This window comes from Patagioenas fasciata, chromosome 1 (assembly GCF_037038585.1).
Source record: "Patagioenas fasciata isolate bPatFas1 chromosome 1, bPatFas1.hap1, whole genome shotgun sequence".
NCBI lineage: Eukaryota > Metazoa > Chordata > Aves > Columbiformes > Columbidae > Patagioenas > Patagioenas fasciata.
Window position 1 is genome coordinate 22,451,167 of NC_092520.1, and position 27,045 is coordinate 22,478,211.

At 37.4% G+C, this 27,045-nt stretch overlaps 1 protein-coding gene across 4 annotated transcripts in view; it reads left to right on the forward strand.

Annotated features, from left to right (window-relative positions):
• Window positions 1-27,045, forward strand: part of NUP58 (nucleoporin 58) — a 40,959-nt gene extending 13,914 nt beyond the window's left edge. For 3 of the 4 annotated variants that reach the window (XM_065830649.2, XM_071804335.1, XM_065830657.2), the window contains 7 exons: window positions 1,055-1,134; window positions 1,819-1,937; window positions 4,763-4,845; window positions 7,803-8,004; window positions 13,938-14,036; window positions 16,925-17,020; window positions 25,029-27,045. In XM_065830649.2, coding sequence (XP_065686721.1) covers window positions 1,055-1,134; window positions 1,819-1,937; window positions 4,763-4,845; window positions 7,803-8,004; window positions 13,938-14,036; window positions 16,925-17,020; window positions 25,029-25,198 — 849 coding nt within the window. In that variant the 3' untranslated portion in view covers window positions 25,199-27,045. Of the gene's footprint in view, window positions 1-1,054; window positions 1,135-1,818; window positions 1,938-4,762; window positions 4,846-7,802; window positions 8,005-8,934; window positions 13,409-13,937; window positions 14,037-16,924; window positions 17,021-25,028 lie in introns of those variants that run through there. The other variant, XM_071804338.1, reaches the window with a different exon arrangement.

Below are 27,045 nucleotides of genomic sequence, written 5' to 3' on the forward strand. Positions count from 1 at the left end.
TCAGTTTCAGTTATGCATTCAAATGGTAGTGAAGACATATTTGTAACAACATGCTGGACTGGAGCAGCAGAAATGCAAGTATGTTCTGATAACTGAGAGAGGAAAAAAAAGGCAAAACAAAAACCACCACCACCCCATAACATTTCAGGGACCAAAATATCTTAACTAGCATTAATATGCATTTAATGAACTTGAGTCATAACTCTACCCACCATTCTGCATCTTTAACTATGCAGCCAGTTTGAGCTCAAGTTTAGATGCAAGTGTTTTATAAGTTCTGTACGACTTTTTCTTTTATTTGGCGTGTCAAGGCTGCTTGCTACATAAATGTATTTTATTCTGAAGTAAAAGTGGTGATTTTTTTTTTTTGTCTATATCTTGTGATAACAAAAGGAAATACTTTATAGCAGTGCCTAGCCAACAATTTTCTGTGAAAACAAAAACTTGTTACTGACTTTCTCTTATTTCTGTAAGTGGTGCAGTTGAAAATAATTGCAGAAGCAGGCACTGAGTAATTCTAATGGCGGAGTTATCAGAAGGTATTAAACAGAAGTGTGTGCTGTAATTCTCATGCATAAAAAGATCACTTCCAAAGAAAAAGACTTTTTTTTTTTAATTAGTTAGTATTTTTTTTAAAAGGCAAAATAATGCTGTTTGTTTTATTTCTTCTCTTTTAGGCATTTCACTTCCTTGCATTTGACTGTTACATTTTTTTCCCCCTAATCCTCAATAATTATAACAGGATTTCTGAAGTGCAACAGAAATTAGGTCTTATCTCTGACAGTTTAGTGCAGTATTTTCTCAACTTCAGAGAGCTCAATGTGCTTTCGGTATATGCTCTTGCTTGTTCCTTCCCCAAACTTCTGTTGGTATTTGCAGTTCTCCAGCTTTCTGGTAGTCTATTTGAAGAATTTCTGGTTGGATTATATCATGGTGTTACCTTAACTATATGAAGAAAATATTTTATGTGAATGAACAGTAGAGTTGCAGCTATTTTTCTTTTGAGCGTTTGATAGAGAACCATATCTTTTATTAATTTTCCATATTTACTTAGGAGCTAAAGAACGCAGAAATAGCATTACGAACACAGAAAACTCCTCCTGGTCTGCAGCATGAAAATACAGCCCCAGCAGAGTGAGTTACTGTTATTCAAAAAAAAAATGGTCAATAGTATAACTTGGAGAAGAGAAGACTCTGGGGAGACCTTATTGCAGCCTTGCAATACTTAAAAGTGGATCATAAGAAAGATGGGGACAGACTTTTTAGTAGGGCCTGTAATGATAGGACTAGAGGTAATGGCTTTAAACTGAAAGAGGGGAGATTCAAACTCAATATAAGGAAAAAATTCTTTATGATGAGGGTGGTGAAGCACTGGCAGAGGTTGCCCAGAAAGGTGGTAGATGCCCCATCCCTGAAGACATTCAAGGCCGGGCTGGATGGGGCTCTGAGCAACCTGATCTAGTGGAAGATGTCCCTGCTCATTGCAGGCGTGATGGACTAGGTGACTTTTAAAGGTCCCTTCCAGCTGAAACCATTTTATGATTCTGTAAACTTGATAATGGGATTTTTTTTTGTAAGATTTGTACCGAATGCTTCATAGAATCAGTGTTTTATTCCTACACTTAAGTTAATCTTTCTCACAGAGATGAGAAATAGTCTTTACTCTCTTTCCACTGATGGAAGAATGTCAAGAACGTTATAGAAAATAACTGTTGAAATTAATCAAATGAAAATTGCCAGCTGATGTAGATCAGATTAAAAAAATATTGGCAAACCAGTGAAGTTTAATCATAAGGTTTTTTTGTTGTACTCATCTAGCTACTTCAGAATCTTGGTTGAGCAGTTTGAAGTACAGCTGCAACAATACAGGCAACAAATAGAAGAACTGGAAAATCATCTTACTACTCAAGCAAATAATTCACACATAACTCCACAAGGTAAATGTTTCAATTTTAATATTTCATACATTAAAATGGAGAAATCTTGTACCTATAAGAAAAACTTAGTAAATAATTTCCTGTTATGGTTGCATTTTCTTATTTAATGTACAGAAATAAGTGTTCAGGTAGATTCTGAAGTTGTCCAGTGCAAAGATTTGGAATTAAAGGTTAAATTAATAAAGGATCTTGAGCTTTTTAAGACAGATCTAGTTCCTGAAGTGTAATTTGTAGATGTGGTTTGTTTTGCATAGAGATTTTGGTACTGAGGTACACAGGAGTAGAAATCACAACTTCTCAGCTTCTGAAAAATAGGAAATAAAGAAGCCCAATATGTTTTGCACTCTTGTTCTATCTGGCTTTGGCACCGTTCTTGTAAAAGAACTGGAGTCTTCTCTAGATTTAACTATCGCACTTGCACAGGAGCTGAAAGTGGAAGTTTGTGACTCTTGTTGGGGCCAGGGCACATCTGAGGTGTTATCTTGCAAACACCTGGACTTCAGTTTTGTGCTGCCTTTTCTGACAGTGTCTGTTCAATCTGTCTGTATTTTGGTTTTGTACAATTCCTAGTGAACTCATAAATGTCAGAGAAAACTCCCACCTCTTCTCACTGGGTCAGCTCAATCTTGCCTGATCTATTGATGCCGTTCTGCTTCCAAACAGCTTTTATTGCCTTTGACTGTTGTTCTTGTGGTTAACATAACAGTGAGAAAATCTGTTTTCCTTTCACTTTAGTTTCTGTCTTCGTTCTTCTATCCCTTTCTACTAATATGACTTCTCTGTCCACCTGACATTTTAAGATGAGGTCTTTATAGAACATAACAAAACCCCTTGTAGACGGGAGATTTTTTTCTTCTTGTGAAGTCTGAGAAATTATGCAGTTGTTTGGGATGTAAGGTTCCTTTCAGAAGACTACCATGTTGTCAAAAAAGGAGACATGGGGACAAAAATGTTTTTTCTGGAAAAGGTGCTCTGTAGCCTTTTATCTGTAAATCTCTGAGCTGGATGGACAATCCTGACAAGACATGGAAGTGGGAGCATTGACGTCCACTATATCCATCTCCTTCCCTTCAGCATCTAGATGTTAAAGGCTGATGTCTGGCACCTTCTGTCTTGCACAGGGCTGTCTGACCAGACAAATATGGAAGTCTGCTCTGCCAGCTCCAGATCAAAATGGGAACTTTACCTCAGTTTCAAGCCTGTTGGTATTGCCTTGATCTCTGACTGACTTAAATTTAGCCTTGTTTGATGCCACATCATTCAATCTTGGGATAATCTCTCTGGTCAGTACTGGGTAGTAGTCTTCTGGTTGATTACCTTTCCTGTGATCAGACATTTTTATTTTGGGGGCCATTTTAGGTACAGGTGCTGCAATAACCAGTGATTTCAAGTGCATGTCATTTTGTGCCAAATTATACTTGCCATCTCAGGATGGTACATAAATTCTAGACCTACTACATCAAAAACAGGAGAGCTGTCTAGACCTAGCTTCTAGAATGGAAGATATGCTGAATCCTGAGGATCCTCTGTCTTTCTGTGTGATCTTCTTGTCTGTCCAGAGTATGAGAGGAATGCATTCCAGATTTTCCTCAGGTTTTTCAGCAGATTCTGAAGGTAGTTTCTTTTTCTAAAGGTTCCTTGTTTGTATGGGTAAAGCTCAATCTGTTGTGCCAGCATGCTCAGACTGTCAGCACATGATCTAGTGACCTAGTCAGTGCAATTATTTATGTAGTCTTTACCATGTTGGAAAAACTTCTTTTACCATGCAGGAAACCATGACCCAGAATGTATTGAAAATTTTGAAATGTCTAGTGTTCAGTATCACTAAATTGTCTCCAGACTCTTAGGAAACTTGTGGCCAGTCCTCCTAGATACTGCAGCCTCCAAAACCCTGTAGGTTGGCATGAGATTTATTCACCAGCTTTTCTTTTGCAGAAAGAAATGCAAGTTGTAATGGAGAAATTCCTTTATGGAAGAGACAGAACTTTTCAGTTCAAGAATCATTGCTACACCTACACATCTTTAAGAACTTGGTAGCTACTATGTACATGTCAGTAGGTTATACATGGGTCCTTCAGAGGAAATGCAGAAGCTGATGTTTTCACAGTGAAAGACCAATTCACCACTTTTCTGAAAAGCGTTTTTTGTCAGCAGATGCCTTGTTTTGCCAAAGCCTTTGAGATTTCCATTTAATCCTAAAGTTTTATGTTAGTTGGATCAGTGCACTGAAAACACCTTCATATCGGTGTGGGCAGTAGGATAACCTAGATTTAGGACTTCTATGTAGTCAAGAAGCTCCCCATTGTGCTTCTGTTTATTATATGCTTGTGAGTAGAGCTAGAATAAGAGATCCTGTGATGGTGGTTAATTGTCTTTGAAAAGTAAGTAAAGCTTCCATTCTACTACTCTTTCTTTGACAAAATCAACTCAATGCTTAACTGAGCTTAAAGTCAGAAAGACCAGAAGATAAATACGAATGCAAGAAAATCCGTTTTAACAATTAGTTTTTAAAAAATGAGGTTAAATGCTCCTGTGTAATTAGATGAAGTTAGCTTAAATAATCTTTTTTAGCTTTGCTAAATGATAGAATCATAGGAATCGAATTGCCATATTAAAAAAAAAAGAAAAAAGTGTACTCTCAATAATCTTCTCACCCAATTGCTCTCAAATTCTGTGTTTCTTACAGACATTAACTTGTTCTCACGCAATTGTTCTTGTGCTTTGTGCTGTATGGGTTTTGACTGGGCTTCTTGCTGTGGTATAGACACTAAATCTCTTCTGGTAGTAAGATTGTCACTCACCAATATTTTATGTGCCTCTTACAGATTTGTCAATGGCTATGCAGAAAATCTATCAAACATTTGTAGCTTTAGCTGCACAACTTCAATCAATACATGAAAATGTAAAGGTATGTTGTTTTGATACGTTCCTGTGTGCTTAGTGAAAGAACTACAAAGAGTTGCTTTTTGAAAACACATCTGCAGGGTGTTTAGTTTTGGGTTTTTTTTCCCTGTTAAACTAACTGCTTTTAAAAATTTTTAAACTGTCCTGGAGAGGTGCTTTGATTAAAAAAGTAACTTTTTCTCATCTGAAGTGTAATCTGAATTATTTAATTAAATTGATGATAGCAACTGACCGTAATCATGTAGGTTACAAAATGTTTTCCATTAAACTCTTTTCGCTTTATAATTTTTGATCGATTTTTGCAATGTCTGTCTTTGAGTTCATGTTTGTGTCTTTTGTGTTTTGCCCAATGACCTCTTGATCTCAAGGAAAGAGGATCTAAACCTCATCTTACTCAAATAGGTAACAGAAAAAAGTCAATATTCGTAACAAACTTTTTCAACATGCCAAAGAATTTTAGGCAAAATTGTGTTCCAGCTTAATTTTTTTCAACCTGGTTTTCATGGAAAGTCAAATAGTGAAAGAAAACCTACTGTGAAAAAAAAAAAAAAAGCTTATGTACCAAAGATCCTAGTTAGGCTTGTTTTCTCCATCATGGACTCTGGCTTGAGTTTCCCATTCATGGTTCTGGACATATTGATAAAATGTCAGTGTTCTACAATCCGTGATTTTTCTTGATCATCAGAACCCTTGGTTACAAAACAAACAGAAAAAAACACCTTAGAGAAGAGTACAAATGTTTGGGATTGTTTCTGCTAAGTGACTTCCTTAATGGGAATAGCTCTGATAAATATTCTTGTTGTTTCCTTCTCAAAGCTGCTTCTGCACAGTATTGCTAGTTCTATAAACATCTGAAAGTTTTTTACTTTTCCTGGATAAAGTTCAGGAATACCAAGGATCTTGTGTGAAGTACATTCCTTGCATTGCATTGCTTCTGTCAGCATGGTAATTCACTGGTTTACACCTACCTACAATCAGATATTTGTGCTGCTCTTAGCTAACTCAATTTTGGTACCAGATGTAGAATATATCAGCTCCTCCATAATTTTGGCAGAATTACACAAAAAAGGATCTCAGATGTGTCTTGGGCTCTTCTGAGATCTGAGTGTAGCCTCAAGTCATGCAGTGGTCTTTGTGATGGTATGTTTTTGTTGTTCTTCACTATGAAGAGCTGGATTCACATGCCAAGTATAAGCAATAGTACCTTCAGTGCCTTGTCAGTGTGACTGCACAGGAAAGACTTTACTTCAGCTTAAGAAGTATTCTACTGCTTGAAACTAAGAAGTTGGTTTGAGGATTGTTTCTTTGGGGGATTTTTTTTGAGATTTAATCAAGTAGATAGACATGAAGGCTTATATTTTTGGAAGACAATTTTAACTAAAGCTTCAAAAATCAGAAAAATGCATGTACTGCTTAAGTGGATTTATCCTTCTGACCATCTGGTTTAGTTTATCAGCCAGGAGATGCTGGGAGAGGAGAGCAGTTGAAGTGCTGCCTCTGCTGTACTTGGTTGTGATATGGTTTGTGAAGGCAGAACTGTGACCACAATACATTCCTTTGTCAAAAGCTGGCTTTCTGGTTTGTACATTCGCTTTGATTCAAAGGTCTGAAGTTGCAGAGAAATGTGACCTGAAACATCTTTGCACTTGCTAAATGTATTTGTATCATGTATGAACATATGGATAGGTACGTTTTGTATCCAAGATGAGTGAAGAGTGAGATGTGCTTATGCACAGTTCAGGTGGAGAATGTTGTTAAACCATTCAGATCAGCTCTACAGTGTCTTTACATTTCTGTTAGCTCCTGTGGCAGTCATTATGATGCGATATTAAATTTCAACAGAGTTTGACGAATGTCTTGTCTATCCAAGGACAGCACTCCTGATGTAATAATGAGGTTGTTCTTTCTATGTTTCCTGCTTTTGCTGATTGGTATAGGATCGCAGCTGTTCAAATCCTGAGTCAGAATTTTTGGACTGTTAGCTCCTCTTCTCAGAAACAAGTGTATCCTTAACCAGGAACACAAGACATGGTCTGTCTTCAATAAAACTCAATTGAATGTACTGTTCTGTGGTTTTAATAAATCTATTATGTTTAAAGAATCTCTGTTAGAGGATAGAAATAATTCCATCAGTTCTTTATTGAAGCCATTTATTCTTTTTATGTTACCTAAGACATCCATAGTTCCCTCATCTGTGACAGATAGAAATGGCTCAGGATGAACAGGCCCAGCCAGGGGTTGGCACAGAACGTGAGCTTTTCAGGAGGGATGGAGCATAGGGAAAGGAGGGGGGACACAACACAACAGTCTAGGGCCGCTTGTTAGCGGAATTATCTATTGTGTTTGTACTGCATTACCTTCTTGGTGAAATGCATCAGAAACAAGAGTGAATTCTAAAATTCTGGTATCTTCTTTAACTTTGTACTAAGAAAGAAATGTAAGAGTGAAAGGAAGGAGAGAAATACAGGTGAAGGTGATAGGGGAGCAAAAGCAGACTCCATGCAGAAAGGGTAACACCAAACAGTATGTTATTTTATGTTACAAGCTAGTGATGTGGCTGTATTTTGCCTCTTAGGTGAACTAGTACAGTGATAGTACCAGAATTGTGCTGATTTACACTAAGTTCAAAAGATTTTGATACCATTCAGTATGTTAGTCTGTTACACTTGACTGCTTTGCAGAATTTAATTAAGGAACCTGTTCTGGCTGTAGCTGATGCAGAACAGTCCCCTCCAGTTCATAGTCTGACTACATCCTTTCAGACTGGGGGCTTTTTTTTGTTGTGTTACTGTTGTTTGTTTGGGTTTTCTTTTGAGCAGGGTGGTGGTGTTTGTTTATTTTTGGTTTTTGTTTCTTGGGTTTTTTTATGGAATTGTTATATGTAACTGTCTCTTCCCTTACTAAGTTAAGGTTTTATGTCAAATACACTGAACTGAAGTGGCTTTTCCCCACTCCCTGCAGATGCTCAAAGACCAATACCTTGGCTACAGGAAAACCTTTCTGGGGGATGCCATGGATGTGTTTGAGGCGAGACGAGCAGAAGCGAAGAAGTGGCAGAGTGCGCCACGTGTTACCACTGGACCAACCCCTTTCAGCAACATACCAAATGCAGCAGCCGTTGCGATGGCTGCAACACTTACTCAGCAGCAACAGCCTGCTACAGGTCTGAGTGCATTCAAGTTATAGATTATTAGTGTTACGACAATAGTCAATTTGTGTAAAATTTTCTATGAAGTCTTCCTTTGTGTTAGACTAAATCTGAACATTGTGATGAGCAAAGTTACTGATACATAGCCAATAGAAAAACGCAGGGTAGACTTAGCAATAATTATACAAAAGATACTTAATCTTGTGAATTTACTTGTATTAGTGACATTTACTGTATTGTTCTAATTTACCCCTTGGAATGTGAGTCTTCACTCTACATCTCTGAATATACACAGTATAGCCTCTTTCCAGAATTGTATGGTTATAGTAAATTATCTCAAATCAGTGAGGAGACAATATCTAAATGCATATTACCTTTTTCTTATGCTAAATTAATAATGCATTTTTATATAGCACTTTGGAACTGTAAAATGAAAAAATGCTGTAGAACAGGAAGGATAGTGGAGCAAACTTCAGTAGAATAGGAAGATGGATGCCTGGCTTATTATTTTATAGCCAACTCCTTTGTCAGAGTGATGTTGGAGCAGTTTTAGCTAGCAACTCTGCTGTTCTGAATAAATATTGGAGGTAGTGGATCAGGGGTTCTGTGTGTGCACGTGTGTAAGAGGAAAGCCAAAACAGAAATGCATGATCCATTGCTAATGAAGAATGGATACATATGGCAAAGGAAATAATTTAAGGCATCTTAGTTGACATTGTTATGCTAACCAACACTTCTCGGAGAGGGATTCCTGAATGTAGAGGACTGAATTAATATTTAATCATTTAACAGAAATGAGATAAATTCAATTTAACTTCAATATGGCTATGTGTCTTTGTCGACAAATTATGAAACGCATAGTTCTACCATTTATTTTCTAAAATGTTATTTATCATAGGTGTACTGAAAGTCGTATTGACATCTTTCCCTTCTCTTGTCTTACAGCAGCAGTCATATTTTGAATGGTTTTGATTAGAAACCCATGCAGCAACCACTCTAGATTTGGCAAATTATTAGGCTGTCCTTGCCTTCTCCATAGATGGAAAATATAATGAACTTCCAGTCCTGGCCCTTGTAAACAGCAAGGAGATGAGTTTAAAAGACAAATATTTGAAAATATTTTTAACACAACGAAAAATGAAGTCTGTATGAAATATTTATATTCTAAATTTCCATCGCAGACCACAATCTTCCTGTTGCTGCTTTGTTAATCCATGAAAATTCTGTTGAAGTGACATCTGAAAGAGAGTCTAGTTTTAAACAGAAAACATGAGATAAAGTCACACTTTGGGATTTTTAAGACAAATACAAGTGGGGGTTGTGCCGCCTAATGTTGCCAAAGTAGTTCTCTTTCCATCTTTCTCCTTGTCTCATGTTTTTCTAAATAGTCTCCATGGTCATTACAGGATTACTTGTATATGAAACTCATATACTTGAGATGTCACATTTAAAGTTATACCTGCATTTTCATAAATTGGGTTCAGGGATTTGAACTTTCTCTTCGTAGTCCAGATTTGAATGACTTCAGTAAATTGATGCCACTTATGGCATGACTTTGTGAATATTCTCTTAGGAGTGGGAGTGAAGTGGGGGGGAGAGGCAGAATTGACCTGTATCAACACACCTGAGGTAAGGTGCCGTTGTACCTTCAGGTATTTTGTAGTGAAAAGAGCGAAGGAAAGTGTGTGTAGATTGGTTTGGGGTGGGCGTTGTTTTAGTTGGTTGTTTTGGCAGAGTATTTCAGAAGCCAAAAATGTGCCAACTATAAGAGTGATGCAGATGGAAGCCATTAACTTATGTCAAACATGCCAGCAAAAGTAGACAACAATTTGTTTACAACTTATTCGGTTGTAATACTGTTACCCTCCATGCAACTCGCTTGAGGACTTGGATAAATAGATATGGATTGATGTTTTGAGTGGCACTTCAAGAATACTTAAAACTCTAGAAAACACAGTTAAATGGAACTTGAAGTTATTGTCTTTTCTAGCTCAAAACCAGGATTAGTTGGGCCTGAACTATTCCACAGAGATTTTGTAATCTTAAAACACTTTTTGCTGGAGAGGAAAATGTCACACCTTTCCTAAATTACTGATTTCAGTGCTTGACTTTTTTCCAACAACTTTTCTGAGATTTCTTAGCTTCAAAATAGGGCTGCCACTTTTTGTCTTGGAGTGAAAAAGGAGGGGACTCTATTTGGATTTTTGTGGAATCTTCAGATGTTTAAAGACTTCTGTCTCTTAATTTCCTTTTCCTTGTTTGAGTTTTCAGATGATCATTTGCTGCAGTAAAACTGCAAATGTTTGCATGTTTTAACTTTATGTTAGATTACTATAAATTGGATAAACTATCTGCTAGAAGTTAAAACCACACATTTCTTTGCAAGATGTAGATCATGAAGAGTGCGATAGATGAGGGATGGTAGAAGGTTACAAAAGAAAAGACTATGAAATGAGGTGTATATGAAGTAGGAAGAGGGGAGTGTCTTTGTAATACCTGATGTGATGTTGTTGTTCTTGAAGATAAAAATAAAACAAGAAAATTAATCTGGGCTTTAAAGTTATTGAGTGAAATCTAATATATGGTACTCTAGTATTGAGGGATCAGGATGGTTAGCTTCTTTTTTAAAAAAAAAAAAAAAAATGTTTACATGGTTAAGTCTATTTCATAAGATTAGTTACTGTACTTTCTTTGAAAAAGATAATTTATTTTTAATTTGTGTTCAGAAGTCAGAGGTTTAGTAGCTACATCTAAGCTGTGGGATCAGGGAGTGTTTCCCCAGTTCCTGGGTGTAGATACGCACCCTATTTATGTTCTCTCTGTATGCCAAGATGCGTCTGGCTTCTCTTGAAACAAATAAAGCCAGGGGATCCTGACCATATGGAAGAAAGGGAGCAAAGACGTGCTTCACTGGTTTCCTGGGACAGATAATCAGGACACCAGGAACATGGCATGCACGCTGAAGCGCAATTTTTGTGCATTTTTTTGAAGCAAGAGTTATTAAAGTTATGCTTAAGTCTTGTCTGCACACCATCTTTCTCCCTAGTTCAGCACTTTTGCTCTGAGCACAGCTTCGCTGGTCACAGCGAGGCTGGTTGTGCTTTTGTGCAGTAGCAGCTAGAGGTTTAGCTGCTGCCTTGCCTGCACCTTCCCTGAGCAATCTTGAATGGCATGGAAGTTAAAACGATGGTGGCTAGTCTACCTACTGTTACTGGTGGGATTGAAGTAAAAGATTTTAAACTAAATTAAAGCCCAGTGAACTAAGAGCTGTAAATGCACCAGGCTGAAACTGATGTTTTTCTGGTAAGACTAAGTTATCTTAACAAAATGCTTTTCTTCAAACTTACCTTTCCTCCTCTAAAAATAAATGAAGTACCCCTCCTAACAACTTAGTTACTCTTTCCTTAACTGGTGAAGTGCAGAGTCAGTCAAATCATTATCAAGCTATTAGCACACTGTTATATTTTGACTTGGCTCTGTATGAGATTAAAGTGCTCATAGAAAAGGATACTAAAATCTTTGTAGCACTTAATATTGTATAATTTGATATTAAACTTGGTTAAAATTAGTCAGTGTATCACTTTGTCAGAATCAGATCGAAGCTGTGACACTAAATTTTTTCACTGTTAGGACCAACTGCAATTTTAAAAATTGCAGTATGTCACTTCAGGGAATCTGGCTGACCTGCCTGGACTCTGTAGTGGGTCCCATTCATTAAACTGAAATGCTCTATGGGGCAAATGTGTCGAGTTTTAAAATGTTAAAATATTTGTTATAGTGAATTTGTCATGTACCTATAATAGCCAGAAGTGCCAGTTTTTTGCTAGTACTTTTGGCACTGAAGAATCTTTATTACTAGTTTTTTGCTATGGAAAATTATGTTTACTTACAAAACTATAATTACGTTTACTTACAAGAACTATAAATAGCAATGATGCCTTCAGAATGTTATGGTACAAAATCAACAAATATCGTATGCTGTTGCTCAATGAAAAGCTTGCTAGCCTAAGGCATAAGATCCTGTTTATATAATGGAAGGTGTTTTAGAATAATGTTTTTACTGGCTCTAAAAAGCATGTTGCATTGGGAAAAAAGCTTGGCCTGGAGGACTGTAGGGTTTTGTTTTAATTTCTTCCACTAACAGTGCCTCCTACTGAGATAGAACCTGTGCACTTGAGAAGGAACTGGATATGTGTTTTGGCGTTCTTCTTTTAGTTTATTAGATGACTACGTCACTTGTGTAAGGTTTTTTGTTTCTAATGATAACATTTTTTTCATATTTTTCAAGAGCTGCTAGGTAGGTGTATCAGTATTTAAACTGGATGTAAAGAAGTCTGAAATCTATGTGAAAATTTGTAATTACAAAATCTGATATACTTTTTTTAGTTGAAAAAATAGCTTGAGTTTCAAAACTATTCCCTGCTAAGCAGAGACTGAAAGCTAACAACTTTCGTTGCCCTTAAAATTTAGTTTAACACTATTTTCAGTATACAGATGTCATTCAGCTTGGATCACGTAAGGTTTTGTGTTCCTAGCAAAAATGTTACTTTTCAATATACAGTGCCTTTCACTTGATTCAGAATGATTTCCCATTGAAATCTTCAAATACTGAAATGATTTTAAAAGCTTGAAATATTGACATTTTGAAACCCTAGATAAATATTAGTAACAGGAAACTTTGTAGTATCAAGGAAGAAATTTTGAATGAAACTAAACCTGAATGTGATAGTGGTTTAGGAAAAAGACTAAAATAATCTGAGCTTTATAGTAATATTTGAATAAATCATCACTTTGACAGATATCTTACATAAAGTATGTACAAAGGAGGAAAAGGCTATCTTGAAGAAAGGTGTGAATGTCTGTGGATTAAGAGTTTGGCACTGTATTTTCAATAGATAAACTTTTTAAGTAGTGCACTGAAAACTGTTTGAAAAAGACAGGAATATAAGATTGTACTGTGAAAACTGTCAAAATATTATTGATTATTTATCAGAATTAATTACTTTAAAATGTGTTAGTAATGGGCTAGGAAGTTGACTCTTTATTCCCCAGTGCTTAAAACAAACAAACAAACAAAAAAAAGGAACCGAGGCTGTAAATTTCATCTTGGCAGACTGAAAATGTTTTTTGACAGTCCTGCACCTTACTGTGAATACGCAGGGAAAGTACTGTCAATTTTTTTAAATTATGGGACAAACTGACTCTGAAATTTTGAATGTATCTACTTCATTAAGGTACATGAACTGTGCCTTTTGTAAATGTTTTAAACAGGTGTTTTGACTAGTTTACTTGATTGAATGGTGTTATGTAGCAGATCTTAACAGAACTCAGTTATCACTTGTGTGGAAAATAATTGAATTGTCATGTTACTGTGTAAATTGACTTGCTTAAAAATGAACAATAAATTTAATAAAATAAAGTCATTGTCTTGTTTTTTATCTTAGTGTTCTGTTTAAATTTGGATGGAATACTCAAGTAGTTTTGAAGGTTCTTATTTATTAAGTTAACTTTTAGTAATATAGTTTGTTACATTAATGTCTGTTCTTATATTTTTAATTTGAAGGTTTTCCCTTATTCTGATCTATTAATACAGGTGGCAAAATGTTACCTGTGAGTTCTCTCAAGGTCTTAATTAATGTTTTGAAGTTTAAGGTGAGACTGGCTATCTTTTAAAAATACTGAATGATGTTATTATCATGGGTGTTTTAGCTTTGGCTGGTTTCACCTTATCACAATTGGTGCTTTCTTAGACTTTTACCAGGCGGATGTAGAGGCAGACAGTGATACAGTTAAGTGAGGAATTCTGATGAGGTGAAGTTTGGGATCTTAATGGGATTTGTTGAAAGCAATGATGTTCACGTTATCAAATATTTGAATAAATAAATAAATAAAGGACTTCTTTACTATGAAAGAGTAAGGCAAGTTTGTTCTCATTTTTTTTATACCAGGGCCACAGCCATCTCTGGGAGTTAGTTTTGGAACGCCATTCGGCTCAGGTATTGGCACTGGCTTGCAATCAAGTGGCTTAGGTTCTTCAAGCCTTGGAGGTACACTTTAACTTTTCTAATCTTTCATTGAATTATTATACCGCACATCTGAATCTCTTGCAAACCTTTAACTCCACTAAGAGGATGATCTGTTTCAGGGAGAGACCTTAAAATTTGTCAGTCTGCACTTTCCAAACTTCTTCATGCCTTGCAGAAGGAGTTGCTAAGGCTAAGAAGCCATTGTAGCATAAACCCAAGATGAAGTAATCTCATATAAGTTCTGTTCTTAAAGCTAGGGAAGCACATCAAGTACATCCTCTTGTAACTACAACTTAACTTTACATCTATGAAAGTTAGACACCTGAGAGATTGGATCATGCTGTAGCTGAATTTTTTCACCTGGATGTACAACTGTTAACCGTAGAGATCCATTTCTGCTTGGCTTAAGATAAGAGTAAATGCTGAAAAATTACTAGAGTTCTGGGATCCTGCTTGCTGAAACGTATTTGCTTTAGCTATCACTCTGTCCCTCAGTGCTGAGGTGGGAAAAAATCCTTCCTCAAGCTGAAAAATCAACATTTGAAAAGGAAAATGTTAATAGTGCTGGTGGGGAATATATTCCAAAAGGACACATAACTCTGAAACAGTAAGTGGTAGTAAAATAACCCCATGAAATTCATGTAGGCCTTTTCATTTAAATGTAATGATTTCTCAGTAGTAGAACTACAAGTAGAATCTAAGTGATTAGTAGAAAGTAATCTGTGTGTACATTTCCTGTCTGTATAGGTCAGGGGTTCCTACAGTGCAAGTCAAAGGACACTGGTGTTCTCTGCAGCTTTTGTACAAAATCTGCAAAGAAAATTGTTACATCTACTGAGAATAAACATGATGTGTTGTGGTTTTTCTTGTTACATCCTTTCCTCTCTACAGCCTCAGTCTGCATCCCTACATTTTGCCTCTCTATGAGCCACACATGGGAATCAGTTTTGTAATGTATTTAAAATAATAAAACATCACTCGGAATTGGAAAGATGTACTTGGATCTTACATCAGTTTACCTTAAATTATCATATTGAAATGATCTTTAAATCTACCAGTGTCCCTTCTCATCAGTTTTTAAGGTGTTTAGATAAAAGAAAGTCTGTACCTCTAAACAGGAGAAATAACCTGAGAATAGTGAGCTCTCCCACAATGTTTTAAATGCCTTGGGGGGTGATGGGGGATAAAAACAAAAACCACAATAAAATTATTCCTTTTCAACCGAAGAGGTTGTAGACTAAAGATTTTTTACGTATGTTCACCAATCTTGCCGATGCAAATTAGAGAACATTTTCTTTTAAATTGATGGACAACTGCTTTTAGTTTTGACTTAGAGGCCTTGTATTTTTTTTTTTTTCCTGGTTCTCTGCTTAGGGAAGACATTTGCTTGTGTTTCATCTGTTCTGTATTAACTTGCAAAATGTTCATCTTTTGACAAATCAAGAACAGTATCTGATAGAAGCAAGTGTAGAGGAATGAAGGAATGTGTGCAATATATCCTGCAGGTGTGCTTTTGGAAACAAATTAACAGAATGAATATTTAAGACTTTTTTTTTTTAATCTTAGGGTTGCTGGGGTTTGTTTTTTGTTGTGGTTTTGGTGGTGGTTGGGTTTATTTGGGGATTTGGGTTTTTTTGGTGTGTGTTGGTTTGGGGCTGTTTTGAACAGGACAATTTTTAATGTATACTCTTGAAACATCATTTTAATTGGGGAAATTTGCGCTCTGTGATAAATATTCGATGAATTTTGCTGGTGATAAACATTTGCGTATAAGTGTTTAACATATGTAGCATATAGATCCTATGCTTGATTAAATATTTGGAGACACCTTGCCTGACCATTGGTAATTGATTTCAAACTAGGACAAAATAAACTATCCTACATTCAAATGATACTTGCATTATTTACCCTTAAAACTCTTATTTGATTTCGAAATTGCAGAAGACTAGAGAATGCTGCTTCAGATAGTGTCTTCAGTCATTACTAGTTTTAAAATCTAAAAATTATTTCTCTAAAGGCTCAATTTGCAGTAAAATACAAGTATTTTTCCTGATACTTGAAACTGAAGGTGGGGGCATAATTACCCCAAGTGTAAATAGTGTGGGTTTTTGTTTTTTTTTTTTTTAAACCCTCTTGAGACAGCAAAAATCAGAGAATGTATTTTTCTTACTGTTCCTGTTGTCTGACCTTTGTATTAAACTGCAACTATCAGCTTTTCCTTTGAAGTAATCTCATATTAACCCAATTTGAAATCTTAAAGTATTTATATTATCAAATTATGAATACCAACTACAAAATTAACAGAATTATTTTTTATTACAGCTACATGCTTATGCCTGCCCTTTATATGATAATTTTTCCTGTTAAATATTGTGAAATTAAGTTTAAGCCATTTTGTGGTTTCCTAGATAAAGCCGATCCCAAATAAGCAGGCTGGGACGCAACTCTAAAATAAGCCAAATGTAAATTCAAAAAAAATTTTACTATTTTAAGCATAGAAAATTTTTCTTTCAGAGTTGTGGATGAAGATTGCAGCTTTCTGTTAGAAAATTCGTATCACTTGTTTTCTTAGTTTTGGCCCATTTTGTTACAGTTTTCTTGTCAATTTAACAGCAATTCAATATCAAATTTGTAAGCTGATAGTTTACTTCACCTGCCTTTACTCAATTTTGTATTTTGAAGGAAGTACTTTTCTCCAATCCTTTCCTGTTTGCAATTTTCTTAACACAATACTGCATTGAGAATAAAATAGTCTTGAGGCAGTAATCTTCAGAATATTTGTTTACCAAATAATGCTTAGAATTATGTTTAGTTTTAGAATATTTGCCCAAAACCTATGTGTCTTTAATTGCTGTGTCTGTAATTTTTTTTTTTGTTGTTGTTGTATGTCTTTACTATTATTCTTCTAGGATTTGGAAGTAGCTCTGCCTTTGGAAGCAGTGCCACAGGAGCATCATCATTTGGGTTTGGAACCACAAGTAAACCATCAGGAAGTCTAAGTGCAGGTTGGTTTGTTTCTCTTAAATTCAGGTTTGTTAAAGCAAAAGTGTTATAATCAAACTGCTACACTCAGTCTAAGTAAGTTACTGAAACAAATGTACTTAAAGTTGCATGTGTATATAACCATAAAGTTACTATGTACTTGCTAAATACACATTTTCAGAGTAGTATTGAGTGAGCATTAATGTATTCCATTTGATGGAATCAGATCAGACGCATCAGATTGGATAAGATGCAGTCTGAGGCACAGAAATGCAGTTACTACTTGAATGCACAGGCTATACAGTTACCAAGCTATTGAAATTAGTGTATAAATTTCTGACAAATATACCAGTAATTTGACTTCCTGTATTTACAAGTAAAGTTAAATTATTTTTCAAAGACCAGAAGAAAATGTTTATCTGCTGATTCTTTCTATTGAATAGAATATTCTTTCTATTTGAATAGTAAGTTGTAGGTATTGTTTCTCTGTATATATCCATAATTCATTGTGCTAACTACTTTGAAAACGTGGCGATTAAACTACTTAGTACTCGTTTCACTTTGTTGTTTCAGTTTTGTTGGTGACGAGGAAATGAAAATACGAATGTAATTGCTCTTTAACTTAGATGTCTGAAATCTCAAGTCACTTCTATTGGTTGTATCTCCATTTACTTTTTAAATAGGAGTTTATTTTTGAGGCAAATAGCTTACTATAGTCTGTGTTACAGTCTTTCCTCAATGACAGATTGAAAGCATATAATGTCTCCTCGGATTGACTTCTGATAGCATATTTATTTTTTAAAAGCAAAATGTTTTGATTTGTTTTCTAACTGCTGTTATTACAAACATAGCAAGTGACTGGTAAGTGCCCAGTACATTAGCTTGAACCAGCCTTGTGTTAGTTGCCATGCATTTTGTTTCGCTTTTTTTCCTTGGTTAGTGTTGGATAATGCTGTCAAATTAGGCCTGTAAAATACCTTAAGCTTTGAATTATATTATAAGGTGGAAATAGCTCACTAAACTGGCTGTGAAACATTCATGAATGTGTGACACTCTAGTAAATTCTTGATAGAACATCGCTGATTTTGCAATATGCAGTGTTTAAGCATCAACCTTCTTTTGCTGTTAGTTTTTAATATCAGAAACATGTGAAAGCTTACACTGTTTACATATTTATCTTGTAGATTATTTTTCCTGAGTGTGTATTACATTACTGATGATTAATCTTTATATAAATCACAGAATCACAGAATGTTAGGGATTGGAATGGACCTCGAAAGATCATCTAGTCCAATCCCCCTGCTGGAGCAGGAACTCCTAGATGGGGTTACACAGGAATGCGTCCAGGCGGGTTTTGAATGTGTCCAGCGGAGGAGACTCCACAACCCCCCTGGGCAGCCTGTTCCAGTGCTCTGTCACCCTCACCGTGAAGAAGTTTCTTCTCATATTTAAGTGGAACCTCCTGTGTTCCAGTTTGTACACATTGCCCCTTGTCCTATCATTGGTTGTCACTGAGAAGAACCTGGCTCCATCCTGGTGACACTTACCCTTTACTTATTTATAAACGTTAATGAGGTCACCCCTCAATCTCCTCCAGGCTAAAGAGACCCAGCTCCCTCAGCCTTTCCTCATAAGGGAGATGCTCCACTCCCTTCATCATCTTTGTTGCCGTGCGCTGGACTCTCTCCAGCAGTTCCCTGTCCTTGACCTGAGGGGCCCAGAACTGGACACAATATTCCAGGTGTGGTCTCACCAGGGCAGAGCAGAGGGGAAGGAGAACCTCTCTGGACCTACTAACCACCCCTCTTCTAATATACCCCAGGATGCCATTGGCCTTCCTGGCCACAAGGGCACAGTGCTGGCTCGTGGTCATCCTGCTGTCCACCAGGACCCCCAGGTCCCTTTCCCCCACACTTCTCTCTAACAGGTCATTCTCCAGCTTATCCCAGAACCTGGGGTTGTTCCTGCCCAGATGTAAGACTCCCTTGTTATATTTAATTAGATTTTTCCCCGCCCAACTCTCCAGCCTGTCTAGGTCTTGCTGGATGGCAGCACAGCCTTCTGGTGTGTCAGCCACTCCTCCTAGCTTGGTGTCATCAGCAGACTTGCTGATAGTATGTTCTCTTCCCTCATCCAAGTTATTGATGAATATATTGAATAATACTGGCCCCAGTACTGACCCTTCAGGCACTCCACTGGATACAGGCCTCCAGCTAGACTCTGCCCCATTGGCCACAACTCTCTGGCTTCTTTCCTTCAGCCAGTTTGCAGTCCACCTCACTACCCGTTTATCCAGACCACACTTCCTCAGTTTAGCTGTAAGGATGCTGTGGGAGACCGTGTCAAATGCTTTACTGAAGTCTCAAGGGTAGACCACATCCACCACTTTGCCATCATCTATCCACCTTGTTATGTCCACATAAAAGGCTATGAAGTTGGTGAAGCACAACTTTTCCTTGGTGAAGCCATGTTGACTGCCCCTAGTTACCCTCTTATCCCTGATATGCCTTGAGATGGCATCAAGGATAAGTTGTTCCATCACCTTTCCAGGGATGGAGGTGAGGCTGACTGGTCTGTAGTTATCTCGGTCCTTCTCCTTCCCCTTTTTGAAGACTGGAGTGACATTTGCTTTCTTCCAGTGCTCAGGCACCTCTCCATTCCCCATGACTTAGCAAAGATGATGGAGAGTCGCCTAGCAATAACTTTAGCCAGCTCCCTCAGCACCCATATGTGCATCCCATCTGGACCCGTGGATTTATGGATGCCCAGATTGCTTAATTGTTCCCTAACCCAGTCCTCATCAACCAAGGCAGACTCCTCTATTGTCCTGACTCCCTCTGGGGCCTCAGCAGTACGGGGCTCCTCAGGACGGCTTCCGGCAGAGTAAATAGAGAGAAAGAATGCATTCAGTAACTCTGCCTTCTCTGTATCTTCTGTCACCATGGCACCCACCCCCGTCATCAGTGGGCCTACATTGCCTCTGGTGTTAGTTTTATCTGCCACGTATTGGAAAAAGCTCTTTCTGTTGTCCTTGACCCCTCTCGCCAGGTTTAATTCTAAGGAGGCCTCCCTACACCCTCTGACAGCAGCCTTATATTTTTCCCAAGTGGCCAGCCCCTCCTTCCATGATCTACAAACTCTCTTCTTCCATTTGAACATACCCAGCAGTTCCCTGTTTAGCCACGCAGGTCTCCTGGCTCCCTTCCTTGACTTCCTACATGTCGGGATGCTCTGATCTTGAGCTTGATAGAAGCAGTCTCTGAATGCTAGCCATCTTGGGCCCCTTTACTTTCAAGTATCCTTGCCCACGGGATCTCCCCTAGCAATTGTTTGAAAAGGCCAAAGTTTGCCCTGCTGAAGTCCAGGGTGGCAATTCTGCTTGCTGTTCTGTTCCTCCCACATGAGATCCTGAACTCCGCCATCTCATGGTCGCTGCAACCAAGGCAGCCCTCAACCTTTACTGCTTCAACCAGACCCTCCTTGTTAGTGAGGATGAGGTCCAGCAGTGCACATCTCCCAGTCAGCTCCTCCACCATTTGCATCAGAAAGTTATCGCCAATGCACTGGAGGAACCTCCTGGACTGTGGCTGGCTGGCTGAGCAGTCCTTCCAACACACATCAGGGAGGTTAAAATCCCCCACAACAACCAGGGCCTGTGACTCTGAGGCTGCTCTCAGCTGCCTGTAGGAGGCCTCATCAACTTCCTCACCCTGATCTGGTGGCCTGTACTAGGCACCCACAACAGTGTCACCCCTGCCAGCCTGCCCCTTAATTCTCACCCACAGACTCTCAGCTCGCTCCTTGTCCGCCCCTGGACAGTACTCAATACATACCTTTCCAACGTATCACCATCTGGACTGGTGTCTTATAAAACCAGCTGTTATCAAAGAATCCAAAGCCCTGCCTGTAGCACCAGTCTCGTAGCCAGTCATTTATGGACTGAAAATAGTATTGCAGCATTTCAAACTGCTAAGTTACAAAGTACTTAATTTAGGTTTTAGTATATTTAAAAATTTAGTTAGAAAACTAGTTATATGGATCAGTCGTCCAATATTAATGAAGTATCAAACCAAAGTAAATAGCAAGTCTGTCTTAGCTATGGTGATGGTGTGCAGAGACAATTTTGCTGTATTCTTCAAACCAAGCTGTGTCATGGTGGCAGTGCCCCCAATCCCTTTAGCAGTGAGGGAGTTGAACCCAATAAAATGAAGATTGTTTTCAGTTATCTCAAAGTCTTAGCTATAAAAAGTGGTAACTAGGAATATAAAAGATGAAATGTAGTTCTTGTCATTTTGTGCTTATAAAGTGGTCATGAAAATCCTGATCTAGCCTAGGATTATGGAATAGAAACCTCCATAAAAATTTGGTAGCCCAGAAGCATATGAACTTTTATATTCAAAATCCCATGCCATAATAGCTTCTGGGTTGTTTATGACGTTTAGTTTAATTTTGTTGTGGGTGTATGAGGTGTTGTGGGCTTGAGGTATGCCTGAGGCCAGACAGGTTATAGGGTTTTTTAAATTCCTATGTGTCTTGTTTCTTAGATAACGTTTACAGGATTCTGAAACAATATTCTGGTTTATAATACTGTGTGATAGTTGTATCTTGTTTCTAAATAGTTTTATTTTGGAAAAGCTGGGAAAATGGGCTGAATATGGGATATACCGTCCTTACTGCTTATGTCCAGATGTAAGCACTTAAATATTTTCCCAAACTAATGTCTAGTAAGTATTCCATCACCCTGTCCTTCTAGGCTGCTTAGATAGTGCCTCAGGTCTTTTCCACATGTATTCCATCAGTTTTTTCTTATTTTAGAATGAAAATTATAGATCCCTAAATTGCTTGTGAGGTGTTTATAAGTTATGAGCTAGATTTAATTGCTTTAAAAGACTTGAAAATGTTTCTAGTAGTATTACTGCTCTTCTCAACTTAAGTTTGTGTGTTTGAAGAGAAAATCCTGAGTCTTCTGAAAGTACTTTAGCATCTTCTAATAGTAAATTTGGCTTAGTCCAGGAGCAGTTTGTTGTGTCCACTGTGCCAGTAGATGAGAAGCAGAGCAACTGCAGACTGCTCTCCATTTCTTTCATGGACGCAGTTGCAAGATGGAACAAGTGGCCCGGGCTTCCCTCTGAAACACAGACAGACACTGTGGAAAGCTGACTCTAAATCAAGTTACAATTAAGTCCTATTCTTAATCATTTGATGGCAACTGAAAAGGCTGAATTGGGTGGAATGTTTTAAAAAGCATCACTCCCAAAGTGATGAGAAAAGGAAAAAAATTAGCACTGAATTTATGAAGTTAAGGGGTGCTGTACACACACACTATTTTTGTGAAAACTGAGATGCTACATATGCTTTGAAGAGCTGAGTTCAGAATTTGTTTTGAAGACTTATTTTAATTGAAGAATAGCAGCCTCAATACATGGGTTAAGAGACAATCAAGTAGGATCATGGGTGGACATACTAATATGGCTGAAAAATAGACCTGAATATAATCCATGTGTAACTATGTGCAGCTTTTTGACTGACATGCTATAGCCTCTGTATCTAAGTTATGCTGGAAATCCTCTTTGATTTAGAGCACTACTGTGGTATGAGGGTTGAGGAAGGGAACAGGTTGCCTTTGATATCTGCTGAGCTGCTGCATATCCCTGTAGCGTTAAAATAAGTGCTGGTAGGGGAGCTGTGTATCTCATGTTTGGCTCACCTCGCTGCAGGGCTGACTGAAGCAGAGATGCAAAAGCCCAATGAATAAACTGTACTCTGAGGTCCTTTGGAAGTGTGCTAAATCTATGCCCTTGAAAGGCAGATTGTCATTTACTTCCTGAAAATAATTGTTTATACCTAAGTAATACTAATTTCAGCAAAGAAATCATCGATCACACTGTAGCTATGATTCAAGACTTTGTGACTGCTCCCTCTAGAACTGAGCTATTCCGGTACTGATCTCTTTCTTTGCAAGGGGAATAAGACTGAATGTGTACTTTGTTCAAGGATTTTTCCTGAAGTGTTTTTATTTGAGTATTCTACTTTAGAGTTTGCTTTACTTTTAAGAAAAGAACTTCATACCATGGCTTTGTTATGCTGCCATGACATCACAAAACCATTTAGATGAGTTTCACTTCTGCCCTTCTATGCTTTTGTGCCTGCTCTAAATGACACTTCTAACATAATAGCTATTATATTCCAGGCTATATCTAAATTAACAGGCATGTTCTCAATCTTCTTATCACACAGTTTATGCATTTTTCTTATTCTAACGTTACTCAAGTAAAGCTCACACTGCCTTCCCTGCATGCTTCAAAATAATCCGTGCATCTAGAGGCAGCCAGGTAGAGGCAGTTCACGAACACTGTCCTCTTGCCTAATGAACTCCTGACGCTATAGATCACATACAGCTTTACCATGAACGGCACTCATGATGTTTTCTGTAGGAGACAGTGCTTACCTGTTATCTCTGATACATACTTGAAATCAAAAGGTAGCTTAGCAAGAACAGTTTTGGTTAGTATTATTTTTTTTCCATTCATGAGACTCCCTGATGAAGATCAAGCTTATTCTTCTAAAAGCCTTACTTGGGGTTCAGAGTTAGCAGGGAAGTGGAGAAATAGTTGCATCTACTCCACCCCTTACATCCTAGGATGACAGACAAATTAGTCCATAAAACCTGAAGGACTGCAGTTACTGGAATGTAGATAATGGGGGGTTTTCCTGACCAGGTGATGTGCTGTATAACCCAGGTCCAGACATTACAGGGGAAAGAGTTTCATGTTATGTTTTGAACTAGTTCTTGATCCAAAGCATCAGTAACAAGTGAGAGAACAGAAGACATCAGGCTTGAGAGCCACTTTGGGCTTCTGCTGAGGCAACCAGTTGGCTTGTTATTTCTGCGCTTTAAAGATATTTAGGCACTGAGTTGGAGATACTGACATAACCAAAGAATTGCTTTAATTATCAGCTTGAGAACTAACAAAACTTGAAGTACTCTGCATTCAGAATATACCCTTTTTGCTTGTGAATTGGTCCAATTTTTTTTCTTAATATTTTAATTGTTTACAGGTTTCCATGTGCAACTTGGATGAAACTATTTATTAAGATCTTGCTCATGTTATACTTAATTTGCATGAATGGTTACCTTATTTGGTTTCTTGAGAGAAGAAAAAGCAGACTGAAGTTCTGCTTCTTATTAACTAATATTTGAGAGATTTCTAGCATTCTCTAAGTTTCAATTATTATCCAAGTTGTTTGTGCATAACTGATATAAATTCACAGAAGAAAGTAAAATGAATTGGTGTTGCTGAAAACTATAGGCAGGTTTTCTTCAAAGGTTCTTGTTTTATAGCCGAACCAAATGTTCAATTTGTTTACCTTTATAGAAGCAGATGGAGGAGTTAAAATAACACAATTTGCTCACCTAGTCATTCAGTTTTTCCAGAGCTTTGTTTTCAGTGCTGCTTTTTTGTTTAGCTCAGAAAGCATATTTTTAAATACCAATAATTGAGCAGTGATTTGAGCCTTTTCTGCCTCTCATTTAAGGCATGGTCTGTGCCACAGATGCTATAAAGACAAGCAAAGGTGGCCTCGTCAGGAGGGCACAAGGCTGGGGGCTCCCACTCCAGCTGTGCTGTTCACCTGCGGTGAGCCGTGCTTCACTTGTACCTCTGCCTTCCTCGCACCCTGTGCACTCATTACATATTTACACTGAGAACTTGAGAAGTTATGGTCCTTCTGTTGTGCAATTTCAGTGAGACTTTTGGGTACTACTGTTGTATGGATAATGGTTTAATAGACTTGTGATTTAGGATATAATTGTTTACAATCACTGAGGTAGACTGTGTTAGGGCTGTAATATCCAAGTTGCCATAGCCAGTCCAGACACGTTAGCAGTGTGGCATACTGTTGTAGATAGATGTTAGTATAAAGTACTAGAAATACTGGTAATAAAGTGGTTGGTGTTCATAACTCCAAGGAGAACAAACTTGCAATCCTGATGTAACTTCTGTTTTAAAATGTTTTTCCCTCCCTCATAAGGCTTTGGCAGCTCGACTACATCTGGGTTTAACTTCAGCAATCCTGGCATCACAGCATCAGCTGGCCTGACGTTCGGGGTGTCTAATCCTGCATCTGCAGGCTTTGGGACAGGAGGGCAACTTCTTCAGCTGAAGAAACCTCCAGCTGGAAACAAGCGGGGGAAAAGATAGGCAACCCTTAGGGAAGGGGAAGTGAATCGACTTTGTTCATCTGAAAAGTTTATTTTTCTAGATTGATGCATTAATTAAATTGCATCCCAAGAGATTTATAAAAATTTTGCTACTTTTCCCTAGTCTGAAATACAAAACAGAATCATATTGAACAGCTATTTTCTTGTGAATAGAAACCCGTTTATGTATTTTTATTTTTGGCCCTAGTTTTAGAAATGTTCTATACTGCATTATTATTAAAGAATCTTGTAAACCCATCTATTTAACCTAATGTTAGTAGCAGAATATTTTTTTGTTAATAAGCTTTATACCATATGAATATATGCATATTTGTTTTTTGTACAGATAAAATATATTCTAGTACAAATACTAGAGTTCATATCTTCTGTTCCTGGATATGGCCTTTAAATCTACTTCAGGGTGTTTTTGTGTATATGGATGTAAATATATACAGTACAGTGCACACATCTGTGTGTATGTATGTGTATATATATATATGTATAAAATACAGATGTGCAAACCTTGCCTCATAGACAGGTCTCCTTTCCTTTGTGTGTGCTGTTCCTCCGTGTTGCCCTGTGATCCCTTATCTTGATGTTCCTAGGAGTTTCAAATAGTGGGTCCCAGGCTATGTCATCATTGCTTCTTCTGTTTTATTGTTTAAGACCAGTTGAAATACAATGTTTACTATTTCATAAAGTTTGGTAAATAGTGGCTAGTAGCTGCATTTTTTTAACCTTTTTCATGACCCATTTAGCAGCCAACTCTAAAGAAGAATCTGAGATTTTGACACAGACATGTAATGTTCCCAGACAGTTTGGTTTTGTTTTTCTCTCGAGCTGAACAGTGGGGCATTGATTGAGCTTTTCCCTGCATTTGGAGGAGATGGGATATGCTGCTCTAATGAAAACCCAAGGTAGCTGTTACTAAATGGAGCCGGTTCACTGGCTTCTCATCGAAGCTACTAGCATTGACTTAAAAGCAGTTGTGTATCTGCTTTCAACATGAGGTATAGTATGATAAGTTGCTGCTAAAGAATGGAGGAGGAGAATTACATCATTTGAAGGTTAAAGGTATTGCAACAGTAGTTTTTCAATCTTGCGTATTACATCACAGCTGCTTGTGCTGCATCTCCAAGTCAGAGTGCAGTAGAAATAGCTGAGAGAACAGCTTAAGGAGGTACTACTGCCTTATGCGAGATAAAGAATAGATTGGTTGAATCTTTGCAAATAAAGATACAGGTTGAAATGTGAACATGAAACTTTGGAGCCGAGTTGCTTTTGATGTAGATGTTTTGTATATAACATGCATCAAATGAATATTCACAATCATTTTCACAAAAGCACCTTTTTTCTAAAACAGTTAGAGTGCATAAGGTTTTTCTAGTACGAGGTCATTTGCTTTCTATTGTTAAAGTGTTATTATTTTGTATGTTTTGGAAATGTCTGCATTCAGCTGTGATTTGCTCTTTGACAAATGTTCAGTTTGTCACTTGATCTGACATAATTAAGGGAAACTGAGCACAGAATTCTTCACTTTTGTACTTGTATGTTATTGCATCTTTGTGAGCAGTCTCTTAGGAAGGGATAAAATGTGGTTTTTTTATGTCCTGGAAAAATAAAGCTTACATTTTATTTTTATTTCAACCTTTCTTTTAAACTTTCCTTGGGCTGCAGTCAAAACAGTAATGTTTATATTCCTTTGTTATTGCTTTTTTTAATAGTTAATATGTTAAACCACTGGACTCTCTTGTAATGTATTAATTTGTGAAACTAATTCTAAATGTGTACTCTTTGTCCATATGTGCAACTTCTCATTGTGCAGACAATAAAACAATAATGCTGTGA